The sequence below is a fragment of the Equus quagga genome, chromosome 4 (genome assembly GCF_021613505.1).
Source record: "Equus quagga isolate Etosha38 chromosome 4, UCLA_HA_Equagga_1.0, whole genome shotgun sequence".
NCBI lineage: Eukaryota > Metazoa > Chordata > Mammalia > Perissodactyla > Equidae > Equus > Equus quagga.
Window position 1 is genome coordinate 127414208 of NC_060270.1, and position 23673 is coordinate 127437880.

The window sequence follows — 23673 nt, forward strand, 5'->3', positions numbered from 1 at the left end:
AATGTTTTAGTTCCTGATTTTATTTTTGCTTTACTTACTAGCAGCCTGAAAAGGTGATGGCAAAGCAGATGGAGTTCCTTTGCACCCAGGCTGGCTGTGAGAGGCTGCAGCATGTGGAGAGGAGGCTGTCCGCAGGACTTTACAGGCAAAGCTCCGAGGAGCACAGCCCGAACGGCCTGACTTCTGCTAACGCTGAGGGCCAAGGTACCTCTCTAGGATCTCCTACGCCTTTGGAGCCAGCTGCCACGTGCACTTCAAAGAGAAACAAAATTTGCTGATTTTTAAATCTTGATATTTTATAGAGATTATTTTATAGGCTCTTTATTAAAATTAATGTTTAAATTGTCCCTTTTTCAAAAAATGAAAGAATTCATCGTATAGGTTTAATTTGTAAAGTTTTGTTCCTCCTGTTCTTCACCTTATTATCCCTAAACAATAGCTGGCATGTGCAGTTGACGTGGATTTTGTAAAGGGTGGGTGGGAATGGGAGATGTGTAAACAGTACAGATAGTTTACCCAAAGAAACGGATTCCATGAGAGATGTTTATCATTTTTTAAAAGATCAAAACTTCGTATTCTTTTAGACTTCAAAAACAGATTTGTCTGTGAGATTTATAACATTCGGTTCCTAAGAGAGTAGGGTAACTGCTTCTAAAGTATTATGACAAGAGAACAGAGATTTGAGGAGATAGTGTAAGAATGGGAAGACTTGAAGGGATTTTGTCTTCTTTCAGGCTTCACATTGGCCTGCAGGCCCTATGAAAATATTTCGTGTGGTGTATGGTAAACTCTTAGGTTTTCAAAGCTATGATTCATGAATATTTTTACCATTTTAAAAATTATTTCAGTTTTTTGTATTCACATATGAAGAAAATCCCAAGTCATTGTCATTCACTCATTCGACTCAAATTTTTCAGTGTCTCCTGTGTGCCAGGCACACTTGGAGTCACCGAAGATGCAGCAGTGAACAAGATGCAGACCCTTCTCGCCTGGCACTTACCCTCAAGTGGAGGGAGATGTACAGTATATAAGTGTAGAAATATATCCTCTAGTTTCAAAAAGTGATGTGTCTGAAGAAAAACAATAATTTTGTAGGATCCTTTTTTATATATTATTGTTGTACTTTTCTAGAGAGTGGTTACTATTGCCAAGAAAATAAGATTTCTTTCTAAGTAAGAATACCGTCTTAGCCAGCATTCTCCACCTCTAGGGTAAAATATTACCTGTGTCAGCAGATCAGAGTATTGGAGGAGAAGAACGTTCTTCTTTTTTTAAATATTACAGAAACTTTTTAGTTGAGGTCTTGTTTGACTTCTCCAGTCATCCTTGACAGTTAAGACTTAAGAGTTAAGAAGCAGAAGCGTTAGTGAAAGATTCAGTGACTCTGATTGTGACACTGGGATAATTCGGCGTGGGGTGGCAGTTTGCTAAGTGTGATGGATTTAGGTTTATGACAGAGGATAGGATTTGCTGTTAAGCATTTTTTACTGGATGCCTGTTAATTCTGTTTTTTCATGGATTTGCCATAGGTTTCGTTGTTTTTAGTAATAGGCAATTGGCTTGAAGCCATCTCTGTCTCTCTAGTATTTGTTATTATGTAGTTAATGACATGCACTGGTAAAATGGTTGCACTAGTAAGAAAATGCCTTACAGGGGGATGTATTGTATGCCAAAGTTGAGTGCCTACTGGAAATCTCAGTCGTTTGTTTAGTTCATGTTTAGCTCTTAAAAATGTCCAGGTAGAATTGTAAACCTTGGGACTAGCATGAATTGCCATTTTCCTTCTAAATGATTGTTTAAAATATTTCTCCAGCTATTTATTTAAATTCTTCAGTGCCTATTGACTTCTCTTACTTCTTTTCTAAGGAGTGTTCAGGCAGTTTGTGAAAACTTGTTTTTTGGTTTTTTTTTTTTAAAGATTTTATTTTTTTCCTTTTTCTCCCCAAAGCCCCCCGGTACATAGTTGTATATTCTTCGTTGTGGTATGTGGGACGCTGCCTCAGCGTGGTGTGATGAGCAGTGCCATGTTCACGCCCAGGATTCGAACCAATGAAACACTGGGCCGCCTGCAGCGGAGCGCGCGAACTTAACCACTCAGCCACGGGGCAAGCCCCCTGAAAACTTGTTTTTAAGAAAAACCATGGTGTGTTTCTAATGTTATTCATGTTTTTTGTTTGTTTGTTTTCTCCTTTTCATTAGGAGAAAGACCTTTGAATCTCCGAATGCCTAATTTACAAAACAGACAGCCCCATCCTTTTGTGGTGGATGGGGAGCTGGGTAGACTTTACTCCGGGGAGGCGAAGTCCCACTCGTCAGGTGAGAATGTGCGATGTGCTTAGAGAGTAACACTGGAATAAAGCAACTTTAGATTCTGTTCTCCTACCTCCTGCTGTCTCCCCCACACAGAAAAGGTCCTTACTAACCATGTTACTCCTCAGTATTTCTCCCCTGGGAAATACTAGATTGCCATCATAATAGCCAGTCTTTATGAACATGACATTCAAAGAACTGAGAGGGAGAAACTCAGGAAGGTTGAGGTTATTTTAATTAGCGATTACATGCATGGTGACTTTTATACAGAATTTTAAACCAAATAATGAATGACTGGTTTGTCTCTTTCTGGCCTTTCCTGATATGAAATTGATGATTATATTTTTGCTCTCATGGTAAGAAAACCTTGTGTACCCAAATCTAAACTTTTCATGCAGATGCATTTTGGGGATGGTATTCATATCTCAGAAGTAAACGGAACTCCATAAAAGGATAAGCTGTTCCTTATGATATTTAGACGTTTACATATTTTTACCCAAGTAAAGTGAGTTAGACAAAGTTAAAGTATTAGAGACCAACGCCGATTGAAAGAACCTAGTATCATTCAGTCCTGGAGTTAAAGGAACTTTAGGAGTCACTCGAAGTCAGTTGCTGCATCTGTAAAATAGGAATCATTTCGAACTCATAGACTAGTTACGGGGATTGAACAAGATAGTGTGTATGAATGGCCTTGCTGCTAGGAATTCAGTAAATGGTAGCTACTATTTTCGTTCTTCCTCTTATGCTGAATTTAAAGTCCGCTTCGGTATAGAGGGAGTAAATTCAGAAATTGAGTTGCCTAGTTTCAGATAAGCCATTAAGTATTGGTTACTTTTCTAGAATCCTTTTTTAAGTGTGTGTGTGTGTATGTGTGTGTATATGTATCACCCAGTATTAGCACTTGACGGGAATATTACCTTTTATTGTCATTCTGTAGTGTTTGTAGAGGTTGAAATAACTGCCCACATATAACTCCAAGGAATGATTCCTTACACTAGTAGAGTCTTCATTCTTTCACCCCTGTTTCTCCCACCTTAATGATCCATGGCCAGAGAAACTTTTAAAAATAGTTCCATGTTTAAACATGGAAGATGTCTTTCTGTCCCATTTCTTCACTGATAGTAAATATTTTAGCCAGTAATTTTGTTGTATATGAGCAACCAGTTTTATTTTATGTATTTTACTTGTCGCGTTGGACCAAGCATTAAATAAAAATCGATGTTTTATATCCTAAGTGCTTTATATGTATTTCATGATTTGCCTCTCACGCCATCCTGTGTAGGTACTATCTCCATTTTATAGATGAGGACATTAAGGCTTAGAGAGGGTGTAACTTGCCCAGAGATGTATACAGCTAGTAATTGGCACAGATGGAATTTAAATCCAGAATCGTATAAACATAACATTTTTATATGGAATTGCAGAATCGTGAATAGTTGCTGTTTACTCTGGAGTTCAGAGTTCATTTTATAAGTTTGAGTTGGTTTTTTGTGATCCATTGATTTAAAGTGTTAACACACTTTGTGTTTCCATTTTTATGCAGAGAGCCTTGGGATTTTAAAAGACTACCCTCACTCAGCTTTTACTTTAGAAAAGAAAGTCATCAAAACAGAGCCTGAAGATTCAAGATAGCTGTGATTCTCCCACTGTTCTCTGGAAATGGCATCAGATTTAAGGATAATGCTCCATCATAGAAATAAGCCTTAATAACCAATGTTGCCTCATTCAGCTCAAACAGATTTCATAGCCAAAGCATCAGGACTGATCCAGTAGTCTGTGGAAACCAGGAAGACAGAACAACAGCCACGAAAGAGAAAATTGAGAGAATGTTGCAATCTGTAACAGAAATATTGATCCCTTCACATTCCTCTGTAAACCGTTTTATGTGGAAAGGCTTACAAATTAATATTGTAAGCATTCGTTATTTAAGAATGTACAATGTATTTGTGTAATTTATAGAAGCAAAATCTAGATGTTGAGGCCTGTTTGGTCCAATAGATGTGGATACAGTTTATTTTACTTGAAATTTCGTTGTCTACTTTTAAGTGTATTTAGCATAAATATTATTATATGTCAGAGTTTAGAATCTTTGCAGTCATAAAAAAGAACGTTCAAGTGATGTAGTTATTGACAGGGTTGCAATGACTTTGGAAAAATGGAAAGCAAATATTCAATTTAAACGAAGGACAATATTGTGTATTTAATATTTGATAAGACTGATTTTGTTTAATAGGAAATGTGTCATTTTTGGTAGTAAAATGTCATTTTTACTGGCTTAATCAGGCACATTTATACAATTAATAAATAGTGGAGTAAAGTTAAAAAGATGAGCAATAGAGTAGAAAGTCTCTCTTACCTAGTTGACCCAGATTGCATTATATGATAGCTACTTAAGATATAACAAAAATAGGAAGTATAACAAAAAATATTACTTGGGCAGAGAACTTGAAACTAGTAGACTGATGGGTAAAAGCTTGACTTAAACATTGCTGTCTCAGAACGTGTCAAATAGATTAAGACTTAGTAAGTTAACCCTAAATGTGATGAGGACGGTGACTGTTAACAAAGGCTGTAATAATGTAATGGAGTTAGTACCATTTTATCTCCAGAAATTCTTCCCTACATACCAGAGTCAGAGAAACTAGATGGCTCCCTCCAAGGAGTGTCTTCCCACCCTGACCATCACAAGTGTGGACCATCTCTGTATCCACATGTTGCAGGCATATTTCTGGAGGTTTAGTTGACGCCTGTATTCATTATTTATTTTACAATTTCATTTTTTTACACCTTTCAGATTTGTAAATGCAGTTTTTTCTAAAAATTCATTTTAACTTGAAAGTATGTTTTGATTCCCCCTATTTAATCATGGGCTGTGTGCATATATATGGGGGTGTGTTTAAATGTTAATAACATACTTGCATACTTATGTGGATTTCACATTGTAATCCATAGTGGAAAAACAAAACAAATGTTGGTTTAAGAAGAGAAGATATTTCACAGCTCTACCTACTTCCTTCCAGATTCCTCTAAACCCAGATATTGCCGAGAAAAGTGTATTGACTTAGAATATGTGTTTTTTTGTTTGCAGTTATGTTCTAGGTCATAACTGTATAAAAAATATTGTCATAATCTGTTATACTAAAATTCATCAGCCAAACATCATATGAAATGTCTGCACTGTAGTCTCTGATCACTGTCACATATGTAATTGCTTTTTCATTTTGGTTTCTAGAATAGCTTTACAGTAGAAACACCAGTAAACAACTTTTATACTATTAAAAGGCTTTTTTCCCTTCCTAAATGTTTTAATTGTACCATAGTGTTTTGCCTACCGAAGAAGCTTTTTATGGACCTTGCAACTTTGTTGCTAGCTTGAGGTTGATTATTGTGGTTGTATTGTTCACTGTGTGTAGAAAATAGTACGAGTACGATTTAAATAGATTCATTCAGTTTTTAATATTAGCCACAGAACTGGTTAGTATCTCAGTAGTTTCATGAAACGTTTCCTGTATTCTAATCTATTTTGAGAAATTTTGTGGGTTTTTTTTAATTGTGTCTTACAGTTCAAGTTTGTAGATTTTAATAAGCAACAATTTTTAAAGATGCAGTAATCTTCCAACTGATATTTATGTGTCTTTCATGGCTCCCACAAACTGCATCTTTAAATCCATCAGTAAGTTTCCTTAAGTATCATACTTTTCTGGTCTTTCAAGCTTAGTGATAAGGCGGAAGCACAAGAAAATTTTCAGTAGAATACAGTTTTTATTTTGTAAACACTAATGTATTAAACTTGCTATACATTGAAACAAATAATATATATTTTTATTTGAATTGTATATATGAATTCGATGTTATAACTTGTTGATTTTTTCGTTGTGTTAGAGGTATTTTCACTGAACAAGGTCAATTGGTTACCTCAGTATTACAGCCAATATAGCCCAAGGGACCATTTCTCCCCGAGTCTGTGTTGTACTTTATTATGTGAAGTCTGCGTTGCTGTGACTCTTAGAGCTGTTGGTGAGGTGGGATGAGTGCACTTGCTTCCTGTGGCAATAAAGGTTTTCTGTGCCTCACACACTGATGTTTATAGAACTTTCTGCCTTGCACTTTCCACGGCAGGTCATGTTAGCCTGCAGGGCCCCCCGCACCCCTCCTGACTGTTTGAGCTGGGCCTGGGTGTCAGGGCCAGGGCTTATGTCTTGAGTCAAGACTAAATATTATTGTCAGCTACCTTTTTTTCAGGAAAGTTGTTTAGCAAATAGGTGTTCAGTTGACTCTGGTCTGTCAGAGACAGTTTGGTTTACATTGTTCTCACTGATGAGAAGTTTACAGAGACATTTAAAAAACTACCCATCATATAACCAACTAAATTAAAAGGAAGAACATCAGGATTTAACTCTTAGGATATACTAATATTTGTAAAGTGTTAATGGGATTTGGCCTCAGTATTGCAGGCTAATCACAAAAAGTTGTCAACCTGTGGTAGAGAATTAGGAAAAGCCTTGCAACGAGGTGTTAATTGATGACTTGGTAGATTGATGCAGAGCTTCAGTGTGTCCAGCACTGTGCTCGGTGCTCGGTGAGGGTGGAGGCCACAGAAGAAATCTAAGACATGACCCCTGCCCTTCAGGAGCCCAGTACCTGGTGGAATGGGAACTAACATCACTCAGATAGGACACAGAGTCTAGTGGGTTACAGACTGGGGATGAGCAGGGAGCCAACATTGAGGCTCAGCCTGTGTCCGGTAGGCGTTATGGGAGGAGGCACCTTAGCAGAGTTAGTGAGACTTGGCTCAGCCAGGATCTCTTACCAGAAAGGTGAGATGTGACACACAGCCATAGTGGGAGTGCCTTTCACTTTAAGGCCACTTAAAAAAAAAATTAGTTTTATTTTGAATACCAGTTAGATCTGCTTGCCAGGATAATAATTCTTTTGACAGTGCCACCGTTGAACTTGTCAAAAGGCAGGGGAAAAATGTTTTTTTGTCCCTAATTAGTAAAATCTCTTTGGTAAAAGCTTGAGGATTTGGTGATTATGAGGCTACTAGCACCTAGTGTACCTTTGCAATTACAGCTGATGGTATTTAAGACTTAAAGCCTAAATAAGCATGCAAGGAATTTCCTAACACATGGTCTACTCACTTGGCTGCTCAAACGTTTAAGTATTACTGACATAATACCCATTTTGCTGTGACATCACCTGATACAGCACTGAATCTTCGAAACAACATCAACCGCAGTATTAACCTAATGACACTAGGAGGTCTCTCTCTTATAGGAAATGAATTCAGTCAGTAAATGGCTGAAGTTAGAACCGGGCAAACGTGTTGTGTTTGTAACAGCGTGAAGCATATGACCAAATATGGTAGCTGCTGTTTAACTAAAAACCACCTTATGGTCCAGCTGTGCATGGGTGGTGGGTGTTTCAGGGAATCCAAGCTTATTTATTCATTATTATCTGTGGGTGTCCTCATAAGTGAGATTCTCAAGTGGGCCTCCAAAGTCAAAAGAATGATCCAATGTCCAGAAGTTTATTTTTATTGTAAATATGTTTAATCTGAAAAACCTTACTGTTAACCATTTCCTTAGTGACCCTGTAAGATGATTCATATTTTACATGGAAGTGATCGAAAGCTAAATGCTAGGGTTAGCGTTTTACTTTTTGAGTGTGCAATGGTTAAAGTTTTAAAACCTCTTCTCTGGCTTCTGTTTCTACTGACCTGTGCAAATTAGAAAACAAACCAAAAAAATCACCTCAAAGGTATTTTTTTGTGTGCAGAAAAAGCTAATCAAAAATCTATTTTTTAAGTTTATAATCAACTTACTAAAGTTGGAATCCAAAAACTTTAAGTTTTTAAGTTCAAGGTACAGCTCTTTTTCTATCTATAAGGTTAGTAAATTTTAACAATCACTTTTAAAGGAACCATAAACATTGATTGGTTCCATTTGCAAAATTGGTTCATTTAGCTCCATTATTTCTTTATTCTTTCATATTCCTGTCTTTTAAGGGCCACAAAACTTTTAAGTATTAAAACAATATCCTGTTGAATTCTGTGTCTCCTGGTTGTGTCTGACTATTTGGTCACAATTTCGAAGGTTGTTCTTCTGACAGCTACATAATCTCCCTCCCAAGTGGCACTTCAATCATGTTAAAGTCTAGTGTTCACTGGTTTACCTTCAATTAAAGGAAATTTTCGTGACATTTTTGTAGCAATTGGAGAAAACGCTCAAACAAGGAGCATCGGAAATGAATCACATAAAATACTAATCTTAGTTTTATTTCAGCATCCATATGAAATGTTGTTATGATTCTTTTTCCATCTTATTGCCTGATTGTAGACACTTAAGTGAGAAATTGCCTGTTTAATTTTTTTTATTTTACCATACAGTTGCTGTTTATTGAAGTTTTCCAATGCAGTGTCTCAAAAGAATTGACTTCACAATCTCAGAGAAATAAAGTGAATGCCGTTATCAAACATAATGTTGCAAAATGCAGATTAATTACATATAACCCTGGTTCAAGATGGTGGTGCACACAAATGTTTAAAATCAACCCAATAATCTTTCTCATCAACTTATTAAGTGTGGCAAATTTTGTGAATTTCCTGGTAGTCCAAACAACTTGGTAATTGCCCAGGCTGGTCTTGCTGTGGGTGAGCACCAGTGACGCTATAAGTTAGACTGTGCTTCGTATTTACACATTCTGAAACCTTGTGAGTCATCTTTGCATTAAAAGTTTGCACCTCATAAATTTATATTTAAAGTGCCATATTCAACACCCACACACGATCCTAAGCAAGCAAGGCCATTCTCTTATAACTGTCACAGACACCCTCTGCTGACAGGTCACTTAGGCTCAAGTATGTAGGCAGATATTTAAGTAGTGCGCACGTAGGTGGAATCTTACCGGTAACTGGCTCAGCAGAGGCACTTTATAATTTTCTGAGACTCCCTACCTTGCTCAATTGTGAACTGTTAAACCAAGCACCTGTGGCCTAGCCCCATACCCTGTTTATTATCCTTCCCAGAAGACAAAGTGATTTCCTTGGTACAATATTGTAATACTGTAGGCCCTCCAGAGTCTCATCATTTTAGTTATGTTTCAAAAAAATAAAATACACACTTTCAACTCTCAAGTCCCTGACAAAATAATGTAAGGATGTTGTCCATCAGCAGTAAAAATGGACTAGGTCATCCTTTTCCTTTCTGAATCCAGCCAGTGATTCTATCATCAGAACATGCCCATATATTGATTGAATGAATTTCTTTTGCATCCATTGGCTAACTCTCAAATTGGACCACATCTTTTTGATTTTTATTGATAAGAAGACAACAAGGCAGTTTGTATAACGAGAAAGACTTCCCAGATATGGCTAGGTACTTAACTCCAATTCTTAGGCTATTAAAAGGCAATTTACACTTTTTAAAAAATTAACATTTCAAAATGAAATAAATTTGAGGTTACCTAATTTATGCAAAGAGAAGAAAAAATTAACATATTGTAATATTTAAAAGTGAGAAGAGAGAAGGATCTATTTCCCAAGGGTTTAAGTGTGATAGTTAATTTACAGGAGAAATAAGTCACTTTCTTCTATGTTCCCTTGTTGAAAAGACAAGAACTAGCTCTGCTCTGTAAAGCAAATGATCTAAAACTGAGGCTTGTACTCTTAATCCAGTGGTAATTGTAGTACGTGGTGCCATATATCATATTTACCGTTTCCTAGCACTGGGCCAACTGCTGTACGTTTAATCCTCTGCAACTCCAGGAGGTAATTATTATCACCCCCATTTTGCAGATGAGAAAACAGAGGGCTTGAGATTAGGTAATTAGTTACCAGATCACAAGTGAGTAGTAACTTGATGCCAAAGTCCACGTGCAACCTGTCCCACCAAATTTCCTTTGAACCAAGTGACTCTCACTGTGTAAACATTTTACACTCTAACACAGTAAACACTTTAAAATGCAGGTAAAGCTTAACTGTATGCACATATAGAAACAACTAGGCTACATGTGAGTATTAATCAGCTGGTTAGTTGCTAGTAGTGTCTAGATTCCAGCAGAAGCTTCTTAAAGGAAGTAAATATCAAGCCATCCTGAAGGCAGATATTTAAGCAGAGAAGTCAGAGAACAGTGCGTTGCTTTGGGATCAGCACTATGAGGGGCCCAGGTGAGGGAGCAGAAAAATCACATTCAGATAGCGTTGGGAAATCTAATGGCCTAGAGCAGAGACTTCAAATTAAAATTAGAGATGAATCATCTAGAAAAGAAAATGCTCACTCAATGGAACTTTTTGAAACTCACTCTAAGTTCTCAATTTGGGAAGCAATGTGAAGCTTTTGAGGAGGAAAGAAAACAATCATTCAATAATTCACTCATTCAGCAAACACTTGTTAAGCCACCTGCTTGCAAATATCCAGGGACAATATTAAGAACTGAGGATACAGAGATCATAAGACGTCATTCCTGCCCTTGAGGGACACTCACCATCTAGTAGAGGAAGACAACGATTGTTGATGATGAAGTGGCAGGACTTGATAATTGACAAAGTAAAGATCTGGCTCATGAGAAAGGAACATATTGACCAATTGGAATGAAAACTATCCATGCTTGTGACCCTGGGAAAAGGAGGGAATAGTAGCACCACTTTCCAAAAGAGAACTTAGGTAGCAAAGAGAGCCTGGCGTTCAATAATATTTTGTTTCAGACATGTTCAATTTGGGGGTTGTTGGTATATGTGAGTAGGGCTGCCACAGAGGCAGCAAGAAATATTGAACCAAAGATAACGTAGACGGTCCAAGCTGGAGTTGAGGATTTTTGAGAATTTGAAGTCATTTTCCTAGAGAGACTCCACCAAGAGCAAAGTTAGTTACAGATAAACTGATAATCCACAAATAAACCTTAAGTAACCCCATGATTAAAGGTTCAGGGGTGTTTTTAGTGTGTTGTTTAAAGGGAGGAGAGGAATGAGGGATTCAGTGAAGAAAATAAATTAGCTAGATTTTGAACCATGGTTTATTTAACATCATTTGCATCTCCAAATTTCACCCACAAATTATTAATTACAAAGGGAAAAAGCTGATTTTACAATTGTGAAACCTGGTCTATTCTCCTTTCCTGAACTGAGTGGAAAAATTCTAGAAATAGTACCTTCACTTAAAGCTTGCAAGGCTGTCTTTCTCATTACAGTTATGACCTAATGAATCCTTTTCACAAACCAGCAAATTTGGCATTATTTTCTTCGTTTTATGAAAAGAAGAAAACTGCACAAGAGATTTAGGAACTCATTGATCCCGGAGAAGGAATTAGTTTGCAGGTGATAATTGGCTTCTGCTTTGGTTTCTGCCCTTAATGAGGAAGGAAAACAAAGTGTGCATTTAAAAAATAGAGGTTGCCTCCAGCTCCTTTATGTGGGCTCCAACCAGACAACTGGGGAAAAGTTTGAGGCAGGAGCAGCATAGGCACTGGTGGTTGGGATAAATTCAAAACCAAATATAAATATTGTACTTTATCTGTTTCTTAAGTTGAGGGTCTTTTTTAAAGACAGAAATCATGTGTTGTTTTATTAAAACATTTTTTTAAAACTCGAGTTTTCTAAATACAGCAAAAATTATCATAATTAACACTTTTTAGGCATGCCTAAGGACGAGATGACCATAACAAATTAAAGTATGATTCCTGAACTTGAAACATTTATAATATAAAACAGCATTATTCTGGATAAATGCAAAGAATAAGAGAAAGAATTACAAACTGTGCCAACCTCCCAGACCCACGCTCTGCCTTCACTCAAGGGCGTGAACACCAGGAAATGGGTAACATGGTGGGCTCTCTTGGGGGCTGCCCTCTACAGAGAGGGGGACAAGAGTTCTGTTTGACATGTCAAGTTTGAGGGGCCTTCAGTTTATTGTAGTGGAGCTATTTAGGATTTACTTGGAAACAAAAGTCTGGTGCTTAGGAAAGTCTGGAGCTCATGTCAAGACTGGGGTCATAGATTTGAGAGTTATTGGTGCCTCATGAATGGTGGTTGAAGCCATAGGAGTGAATGAGAAAGGATAAAAATAGAAGATAGTTAAAGATAGAACCCTGGGGAATACTAACTCATGTGGAGCAGGTAGAATGACGAGAAGCACCAGAAATACTAAGAAAGGACAGTCAGAGAGATAGAAAAACTGAGAGACAGAGTGACACCCTGGAAGCCACAGAGTAGAGGACATCAGTAATGTCAAATTAGACAAGAGTCAACTAGGATGAGAACAGGCTATTGGATGTGATTATTAAATAGGTCATTGTTAACCTTTAAGAGAGTGCTACCAAACAGGGTAGCTGGGAAGAATAATTGATGCAATTGTTTAATGCAATTTGCTAAATTAAAACATAACATACTTATAAAAGTAAACAGAAAGAGTATGAAAATTAGTGACAGACTTGATATGAGGCAACTTTTCTTCAAATCTAAGGGTTGCCTATTCCTTGATAAACACCGCACCCCTCCTTCATCACAGAAGATTAGATAGATTTCCTTAAAGCTATTTGACACATCCAAGCTCACTGTGCAAGCTGGAATTCAGTGTACCCAGAACCAATGCCAGCCCCTGTCACAGTTGGCATCTCAAAACGTGGAAGCAGAATCCCGTACAACTGATTGGGACACCAAAACTTACAGCAGAACAGATTTGTGTAAAAGAAAATATTTGGTCTTTTAGTTGTTTGTTTTCTTTCTTTCTCTATACATTTCAGTAAAATGATCTTTCACCTGTAAGATAGTAATGATTCTCGACCCATGATGCTAGGCCACCATCATAAACATCTGGCTGTTTATAATAATCTTGTGTTTCTTTGTTTTAAAACACTACATTTATTTTATCACTGCTTATTTGAATTTTACACCCTCAAACATAGGTAGTAAAATCAAGAATGAAGAGACTGTTTAGAAGAAAACAGTAACAATTCACCAATAAATACACTTTTTAAAAGATTTGAAATATGTTTAACTGCTAGAATGTACTTGTTCTCCTCATGCTAAGGGCAGCCTTGAGTTATGAATAGAAAATTCTAATGGCTGCAGTTCAGCCTAAACATTTCCTCTCTGATCTCACAAAAATGATGAATTGTGGTGACTTTAATTCTGTGAAAGCAAACTTGATACATCTACCCTTTGCTTCTGCCACCGAAGGGAGTGAAGGGAGGAGTATGTGCCCAACCATATCCTGGCGGCTTGGAAGATAGGACCTACCCAGACTCAAAGAACACTGGAATTGGGAGTAAAGAGCTATAAAAATTAAAATTTTAGTAGCCTACCATCCACTATTCTTGAGCTAAAGTATAATGTAATTAACTTTTATAAAAACCTCTGAGTTAAGGAAATTAGACTATTTAGACATTCTTTGTAATTTGCTGTTTTCGACTTAATAAAAGCAGCTTTTAAAATTCACTTCACTCTCTCAAAATCTCCCCAAAGGTGTCCATTTCGTGTTTGTTTGACTGCAGACGGGGCAGCAGAATTCTAACAAGGTCAATGTTATCACCAGGGTGCTGATACACACGTACAGTTGGAAGAATAGAAGGAATCTTTTCTATTGAGCGTGTAAAATGTGGAGATCACAAGCCAATTCCTGAAAGGGAGCCTGGCCCAGCTGTTAAGTGACTTGTTAAAGGTCTCACAGGCCACAAGGGACAGAGCTAGGACGAGACCCCGAGCCCTGTCTCTCTAGTCCTGTGTTCTTTCTCCTGCGCCACCCAGCCTCTCCACCAAGTGAGATTTTTAGTATCTCCCCAGACAAACAAACAAATAAACAAAAACCTATTTACTATTAGTGGGTAGAAAAAATTTAGGAAACATGAATTTGAGTCCTGGCTCATCCACCATTTATTTGACTGTCACCAACAAGTCACTTCATATCTCCATGTCTATAGCTGCATTTCCCTTACCCAGAGAATTACACTTTGGCAGTTCAAGGCCATGTGCCTCAGATCAAAGGACTGGCAGTCCACAGGCCTCTGTTTTATAACTGGTTTTATCTTCAGGTGATGAGACTTTTAAGCAAGTCTTTAAAGCTTTTTGACCTTCAGTTTTCTCATTTGTAAGATGTGAATCCTAAGAGATGCTCTCCAGATTCCAGGGTCGTGGTGGGGTTATGGCCTCTGAAAGACACAAAGGTACTCTAAAGGAGTCACGGTCTTTGAGGAGGGACAGACACTGCCTTACCTAGTTGAGCACTCATAACATAATGCCGTGCAGTGAAGGAACCTTGAATAAGGTTCGGGATACCTGGATTCCTGTCCTTGGCTCTGCCCTTGTCTTTGTGTGTGACTTATCAGGTCACATCTTTGCTGTGCCTTAATTTTCTCATATGTAAAAAGAAGCTGGGCTTTTACTGGTTGTTAAGTTTTGTGTCACGTGCCCTTTTGATAACCTGATGAAACATATTGATCCTGTCCTCATAATGCACACAGGCCTCAACCTTTGCTTAAAGTTCGGTGGACTCGCACCTCACCCAATAGCTGATGGACTCCAGGTTAAGAAGCCCTAACCTCTAACCTGTTGATCTCTTCTGGCTTTGATCATCTAAGAAAGCTACAACCAAGCTGTCTATATCTATTTTGGACAAAGAGGGCATTCCATATTCAGTTAGCTTTTTTATTCCTTAGAGTTCAACCTGAATCCTACAGATGACAGGAGATTTCTGGCACGAGGTCATCACACAGTTGAAATTTGTGAGGGAAATGATCTAATAGCCTCAATATTATTTGAAATGAGAATTCCTGAATCTGTTATCCCATATTTTAAGCATAGATAAATTTTGTCTCTCACATCTAGGCTTACAACTAAAATACAATGGCACTTCGTAAAACAAGTTTTTATCTCTTTTCACATTAAAAGCAAATTCAAGAAATTGAAATATCCGTCTTTGCTTGAAAAGATACATGGACAGAGAAGAAACAAACTTGGATTTTGTTCTTTTTTTTGATATTGCCTGTTTTGAGAATCAGGTGAATGGGTGACAGGCTACATACTCCATCAATTACATAATGACTGACCCCTACAGTGAGCTTTTGGTTGACTGCAATAGAGCCATCCAAGTCAGTTTAAGCAAACAGGGAAGTTTTTTGGAAGTATGTAAGGTTATCTCAAGGAATCCAGGGCAAGAAGTCAGAGCAGCCTCAGGAAGAGCCAGAAGCCAAGAAGCTGGGAATTCAGAAGGGAAGGTTATTCTCTCCCACTCTCTCAGGGAAGCTAAATGCTTCCTGGTCTCCACTTCCCTCTGCAAGTCTGCCTTATTTGTCAGACAGTATTGTCTGCTTCAGGGTGCTCATGGCTGCCTGGTTCAGCCCGACAATGACTTTCTGCCCAGACCCCACCCAAGACTGCTGACCAGAGTCTCAAAAGCCCAATTCCAAATTCCCTGCATGGAGAATGTGATTGCTCCAGCTTAAGGCAGGAATACATTCCACTGAGCTTGAGAAGGTGAGTCGCATCACTGCCTGCTTAGTAGGAGCCATGGGAGCAAAATTCCCAAGAAGGGGGCTTGCACAGTTTCCCTAAAAAGAGAATGTTGGACAGAGTGAAACTAACACAGAAAGGAAATTACTTTCATTCCCAGCATATGGCAGACCTCAAATTAAGGCGAGGGAGTCAACATCAGGAGCATCTGGTAGCAACTAAGGATGGGGCACGGACGTTTGCTCCCAAGGTCCAGTCTCTTCCTGCTGCTCCTCAACACCCGGAGGGAGCCTTTATTCGGAAAAGAGGTCCACAGCCCAGCAACAACCAGTTAGCATGGGGGAGCTAGTCTATTATCTTGTCCATATCTCTTTCCAGATGGATACCAACATTTAAGATTTCATGTCGCAGCTACACCCTGAAATCTTCATCAAGAAAATGTAATCTACAGGGGCTGGCCCCGTGGCCGAGTGGTTAAGTTCGTGCGCTCTGCTGCAGGCAGACCAGTGTTTCATCGGTTCGAATCCTGGGCGCGGACATGGCACTGCTCGTCGGACCACGCTGAGGCGGCGTCCCACATGACACAACTAGAGGAACCCACAACGAAGAATACACAACTATGTACCGGGGGGCTTTGGGGAGAAAAATGAAAAAATAAAATCTTTAAAAAAAAAAAAAAAAAAAGAAAATGTAATCTACAGAGTTGCAATAAATCATCCAGCTTTTCATAATAAAAGTTATAGGACCCTTTAACCACCTATTAATGTTAATCTTTATAGTGTTTTTTAAAAAGACTGAAAAAATGTAGATTAGCTTTGAAACTATAAAACTATATTCATTAACACTGTTTTGGTTGCTAAATATATAAGTTCACTTGAGCTAGCTTAAGAAAAATTAGAAATTTATTTTAGAAATACAGTGATGTTTAAGGATACGAGGATAAAAAGGCAGCTCTAGTTGGGCAGAAACTGGGAACCTACAAAGTATCAGGAACCTCTGTAGTCCTCTCCCCACTGTCTTCTCTGCTTCTCTTTGTGAGTCTACTTCATTATTATCCTGGCCAGCTGGCTTTTACCTGTTCCCAAATTCACGAGATGGACTATGACAGCCAACAATAGTGGGTCTACCCACTTAGCAAGGTGATTTCTTGAAGTACGAATTTGTGTGTGTGTTTCTGTTTTGTACTTCCTTCTGCTCTTCCAGAGCCATCCACACTGACCAAAAGAGAATTAGAAAGGTTCCAAGGTTCCAGCCAGTAAGCAAAGATGAAGAAATAGTCAATGTTTGCTTTTTTTTTTTTTTTTGGATTTATCAAGTAGGGTCTTTCGTAAGAGTCTATCAGGAACAAGAGTTTTGGAAGATATGGCTTATTTTCTTCTAGTAAGCCTTTTTTTAAGAGCAGTTTAAAGTTAATAGCAAAATTGATGGGAAGGTACAGAGATTTCCCATATATTCTCTACTCCCACACACGCATAGAAGCCAAAGCTTTTGACCCGAATGAAGTGGGTTTTGCTGAGAGAAAAAAAGATTGTGATAATTGAAAGGAAAGGCCCAGAAGGAAGCAGGGCATAGAATTTATGTCCTAACAATAATACATTGGAAAGAGGCTGGAAGAAGACCCTGACTATAACTACCCCCTCCCCACAGAGAGGAGAGGGGAGGTCAGCAGAGCCTGAGATAAGGGACAAGGACCTTAGAGGAGCCATGTGGATAGAGGCAGAGGTGGCCTAGAGAGACTGTGAGCACCTTACTCACCAGGCTGGGAGCCAAATGGGGAGCCCATGCAGGCTTGCAGATCGTGGGTCACCACTGGAGTGAGCCCACAGTGACCCTGGTCCTTTGTGCCAAGGAGCCACAATTAGCTGGGCTTTGTTGCTTTGCTACCTGTAGAGGCCCTTCCACTGACAGCTGGAATATCACATCACCTTGGCCCATCCAGCAGAAGGGGGCCTCCTGGACTCAGGAATTTGAGGATCCCCATCTGATCTGCCTACCTGAACAATCAGGCTTTCAACAGAGCAAGACATCCCTAAGCCTTCCACTGCAGAGGGTGGGCCCCTACCCCGGAAGGGGGTAGTAGTAGTGGGGAAAGGATACCACTGCCCCTGTACTTGGACACTACTGGACAGTGGGGAACCTGAACTTGTCACAAGGTCACGTAGATTTTTACTCTCTATCTCCAAGTCCGATTCCAAATTCCCAGGGAAGGGACTCTGCTTGGCTTAGCCTGGGTCAGGTGTTCGTTGTAGTCCAATCAACTGTGGCACAGCGGGTAGAGACTTATCCACCTTAGGAGGGGGGAGACGTGAACTGGGCTTACACTCCAAAGTGCTTTCATATGAAACTCTTACGCAGTTATCATTCATAGTACCGGATCATTACACATGTATTAGCTTTCAGACTTATACAATTTAATCTTTTATGAACTATTCCAGAACCTAGGACTTTTAATATTTCTGCGCCCAGTTTTTTCAGTTAAACTATAAGGACATGGCTAAAAGTATCTCTAAGGTTTCTTATAGCTCTTTATTTAAGATTCTATGATTCTCTTTATCTCACCATATCTGTAGATGGCTACAGGCTGATCATTCAGAAAACTGGTATTTAAAAATCAAATTCTTCATTCCATTCTTCAGGAGTAAAGTCCCTGTCTTGAAACTGTGATTAGAGAGAGGAAATTTTCTAGGATGGACAGGCTGAGGTGGAGGGGAGAGAAGGCTGGAGAAGGCAGAGTGAAGTCTCTCCTCCAAATCCCGTGGACTGGTTTGGGGTCCCTGTGCAGTGAAGGGCTGGAGGCTGGAGCTGAGTGAGTTAGTCGAGAAGACTGAGATTTTAAGTACAGGCAGAGCTGCTTCAGAACTTGAGATGACAAGAGTGGTTGGGAGCATGGCTGAGACACCCCAAGGACTGGCAGCTGTGGGAGCAGACACTGCACCGTGGACACAGACTCTGGAGATCCCAGAGGCTGGTGGCCACAGTGAGCCTTCTGCCAGCAGCCTTGTGAGGAGCAGAGGTGACAAAGCTGTAGCTGAAGTAAAACAAGAAGAGCCCAGGGTGTGTGTCAGGTAGTGCTAGTGTGGTCTTGGGGACACATTTGGGACTCATCTTTCCTGAGAGGCAGTAGCCTGCACTGACTCAAATAGGAGCTAAAGACTTTTAAGATCCATAAAACTTCATCTCCAGATGTTATGGGGTGAATTGTGTTCCCCTAAAAATTTATATGTTGAAATTCTAACCCCCTAGGACTTGAGAATGTAACCATATTTGGAGACAGGGTCTTTAAAGAAGCAGTTAAATTAAAATGAAGTCTTACGGGTGGGCCCGAATCCAATATGACTGCTGTCCTTATAAGAAGAGGGAATTTAGACACAGAGATATGTACAGAGGGAAGATGATGTGAAGATGCAGGGAGAACATGCCCATCCGCAAGCCAAAGAGAGAGGCCTGGAGCAGAGACTTCCCTCGTAACCCACAGAAGGAACCAACTCTGCTGACACCTGGATCTTGGACTTCTGGCCTCTAGAATTGCGAGAAAATAAATTTCTGTTGTTTAAGCTATTGATTCCAGTACTTTTTTACACCAGCTCTAGAAAATACATCAGAACGTTGTTTTCCAAAGGAAATTTCTTGATGTCTGCGTTTTATGGATTTCCTAATATCACGGACTCTAAGACTTGTTGAATTGTAACTGTGGTTTCTTAGGAACAAGGAGACATTAGTATTATCCATGTAAAGCTAAGCATGTCATTACAGAACAGAAAAAAAGCTATACCTTCAGCCCAGCTAGAGACTGATGGCCTGACAGGTAGCAAAATGGTCACATTTTCAAGTGATTTCATAACAACATTCTCTGAAACAAACCAACTAACTGTTTAATTGTTGAATCCTACAGGATTTCCCACAAAAGGAATTATTTTAAACTCAGAGCTGGTTTATAAGGTAATTAGCTTGTTGACTGTCTTGGGACTCTAGTCTATAGGAATTCACCTGGACACACTGGAACAAATTGGGACTATCGTGCTGATTAATTAAACTCCTTGTATAGTTGACTAAACGTAAATTGTCCTGTTCCTTTGGTGTTCTTAAGTAGAAATATCAAACAGCAATCACTGGCCAGTGTCCTGTAATATACAAATGCATGTTGCACACTGCGGTCGTAAGTTGGATACCAACCATGAGATGAGCTGATGGTCTCTTGAAGTCTCAACAGCTAAAATTAGGACACCAAATGTGGTAAGGCATGGTGCTGTTTACTGGGGACAAGCGATTTCTTTCATTGTCCAGATTTTGAACACTTAATAGAACACCGAAGAAGTTTCCTACTTCAAAAAACTGCAAAATAAGAGAGAGAACTATAGAAAAGGGGCTTTCTTGGCCAAATTTTTTAGTCTTGACTTTGGGTTATAGGAGTAAATACCTAAATGAATGTGTCTTTCTCTTGCTTCAGAAAAAAGTGTTTTGTGCAGAATATATTTAATTTTCTGGTTGTGATATGAAAAAATCAAATAGAACAGTGTGGGATGTCTTCTGGGCCAGATAATTACTTTTAAGATTCTATAACTAAAAGCTGATTGAAATTGGAACAGTGCTCCTTTCCAAATGAAGAAAATTCCAATGAGTTCAGCAAAATAAAATTTGATTGATGCTATTGACAGGAGTGATGGAAAACTATGAAGAGTGAAAATATTATGCTGCATTCAGGTCATATAATAAATAAATTCTTTTGGACATAAAGAAGTATACAACTTTCATTAATAAAAGTCAGTTTATCCCCAACCTTATTAAACACATGAGGACAATATTTAAAGAATATTTGCCTTGAATTTATGATGTTTGTTGCATTCTGCTTATATTATCTTCCCTATCTAGTTGGAAGAAATTCATAATTGGGAAAAAGTTTCACTCTTTCTCTTTCTCTGCTCAAATTACCTGCTTCAAATATTTTTAACTTATCGACTTCTACAACATGAGCTGTTTCCACCAAAATATGCTCAGGGAAAACTTGAAGGAGAGATAATAGAAAGGCCAACTACTCTTACTCCTGATTGGTGCCAACATTTTTCTCTTCACTTAAATTTGAGACCTGAGTCATGTTTGAAACTTATCTTTCTCTATTCTTCACATTCAGATACCAAGTCCTGTTGATTCTTCATTATTTTCTCACATATACATCCATTTCTTTGTAGTCTCATCATTACCCTTTAGTTTAGTCCCTTATCATCTCATGCAATTTCAACTTCAATTTTTTCTATCCTCCAATATATTCTGTATATTGTTACCAGAATAATTCCCCTCAAATTGCTTTTCTCATTTATTGCCCTGCTAAGGAAAAGCAAAACACAGCACAACAATTTCGATGACTCTCTATTGCTAATAGAGTAAAATCCAAATTCCCTAGGCAGGCGTTTTTTTAAGGCTAAGTCAGTTCCATTAAACATTTTCTCTCTAACTGATGCCAGTGACTCTGGCTCACTAGAAAAAGCAAAGTAAGTGCTTTGGCTCAGACGATCCTCCTACCGGGCGCTTCAAACCTTCTGTCCTGCGTCTCATCACCAGGTTTCTTCTTGCCTGGCCCCTTCAGATTGATAGTGAGTTTTCATACCTGCTTCGCTTTGGATTGAGCTTCTTCTCAAAAGGTGCTTCTGGGATCCAGCTCCATACAGTGTAGCCAATGATGTCGTTTGACTAATTTGACGCAGCTGGGGAGAAACACCCTGGCATTCACCATCCAGAAAGGGAGATCAGACAGCCGTTAATACTCTCTTCAATGTGGCCTCCAGATATATTTTTTGCTTTCTCTCCCTATGCAAATGATTTATTTTAGCAGAGTCCACCTATGGTACCCTAAATCTCTACTCACCTACCCTAAGCCAACCATGAGTGTCCAAAGGAAAATATTCTTTATCAGAGTCCCTATTACATATTACCAGAGAACCATGAGTCCACTCCTGTTTGTTTTTGGATGTTCTCTGCTAACATGAATACAGTCTGGACCATCTCTATGCCTCATCATGTTCTTTGTTTCTGAGGTGGTAAGTCTCCTCAACATTGCCATTAACCAAGTATGGCCACTCTTAGTAAATTAAGTCTTTCAGCTCTGTCTCTGCCTGACCCCTTGGCTTGACCAAACAAATAGAGCCTTAGTGAAAGTATGTGAAGTGTTCTGTTATTATTTTTTTCCCACAGGAGTGTCAGATCTTGGGATGGTAGGTCAGTGTGAGAGAAACACTGGTGTGACTCTGTCCAAGGTATTCCCTTGTCCCATCCAAGGAAAGGCCCTTCCCAACTTGGACTTTAAAGGGAAGATGTCTTCTGGTGATCAAACCTGCTGTCCTGTCTTCCCTCTGGCTCTCCCTGCCCCCATTAGAGGGCACATCCCCTCTCGGGGGAAATTCCTTCCACATGAGGAAGAGGAGGCTCTGTTCAGAGAAACCTCTGGATCTTGAAAACCTGAAGTCCTCAGGCTTGGACAAGGTGTTCTTTGGGGCACTGATGCTGATTCAGTCACCTGTGGAGGGGACAGACAGGCTCCAGGCCCTTGAATGAGGGTGAAAGTGGCTATTCTAATCCCAGTTCAGTTTCCCTGCTGTGAGACCTGCAATCAATTTCCCTGCTGTTGCCCAGCAATTAGTCACACGTCACCAAAGCAGGCATTACTTTTTGTCTAGGACAACCCAGTCTAAGCTCACATCAAGGGAAAGACATTGCTCCTGTTAGTTTTTTCTTACCCTTTTCAGAATAATGGAACCCGCTGTTTTTGTGCCAAGAAACATTTGTTTCTTTTTTTTTTTTTTAAAGATTTTATTTTATTTTTTTCCTTTTTCTCCCCAAAGCCCCCTAGTACATAGCTGTGTAATCTTCGTTGTGGGTCCTTCTAGTTGTGGCATGTGGGATGCTGCCTCAGCGTGGTTTGATGAGCAGTGCCATGTCCGCGCCCAGGATTCGAACCAACGAAACACTGGGCCGCCTGCAGCGGAGCGCGCGAACTTAACCACTCGGCCACGGGGCCAGCCCCAAGAAACATTTGTTTCTTTATGGGGCCTGGTTGGAAGACTTGAGCCACCACACCAGCTATCCAAGAAAGGTGGCTCAGGCTTTGGTTAGATTCTTGGGATTCCAAGGTTCCCCTTGATAGGATTGGGACAATGAGGAGGATGTTCTAGTTTATCCCATTTCTCAGTATTGTGTTCATATAGCAATTACATAACTTTTTTACAATTTATGTGTAGGAGATACATGTGGACTTTGTGGGGATATACACAGATAAATGAGACAATCTGACTTCCAGGAGTATAGAAGCTAATGGGCAATATAAGTATGTCAGGAACTAGTCATGACATACACAATGAAATAACTACTTTAATAGGCTGTAAGTGAGGATGGAAGGATGCGGATTTTAATCGGGGAGGGTTGATTTTGATCAGAAAAGGTTTCTTGAAAGTGATGTCATTTAATGTCCTTCAATGTGAGTAGGGTTTTGATAAGTGGACAATGGCATTAGGGTCAGATGAAATCACATATAAAGGCCTAGAGTATTAGAGAATATGGAGGTGTTGGGGGACAGTATAGATAAAGCAACAAAAATACATTTCCGGGTTTGAGAAGAAGAATATTCTCATCCAAATTTTGGTTGAGAAATATAGCTCTACGCCAATTAGAAGGCTGGATTGGAAAGATAGATATCAAACGCTTGATAGGGCTGGCGAGCTTTGCTTGGACATATCATGCTTCCTTAAGGCCATCTGCCGTTGAAGAAATTCAGTCCTACCATTTCTTCTGCTGTTTGAGGGCTTGTATCTCCCCATCAGTGCCATTAACCAGGCTTGATTACTCTTAGTAATCCATAGAGTGGGTCAAAGTCCCTCTTTGTATTATATTACGCTAGAAATACCCTTGAAAGTACATAGTAGAAACATAGGTGA

The 23673-nt window shown here is 39.2% G+C and overlaps 1 protein-coding gene across 3 annotated transcripts in view; it reads left to right on the top strand.

Annotated features, from left to right (window-relative positions):
* The window catches only part of LOC124238030 (NGFI-A-binding protein 1), a 43634-nt gene extending 37249 nt beyond the window's left edge, over positions 1-6385 (top strand). For 2 of the 3 annotated variants that reach the window (XM_046658431.1, XM_046658434.1), the window contains exons 6-8: positions 42-204; positions 2200-2316; positions 3854-6385. In XM_046658431.1, coding sequence (XP_046514387.1) covers positions 42-204; positions 2200-2316; positions 3854-3942 — 369 coding nt within the window. In that variant the 3' untranslated portion in view covers positions 3943-6385. The remainder of the gene's footprint in view (positions 1-41; positions 205-2199; positions 2317-3853) is intronic. The other variant, XM_046658432.1, reaches the window with a different exon arrangement.
* The last annotated feature ends 17288 nt before the right edge of the window (positions 6386-23673 follow it).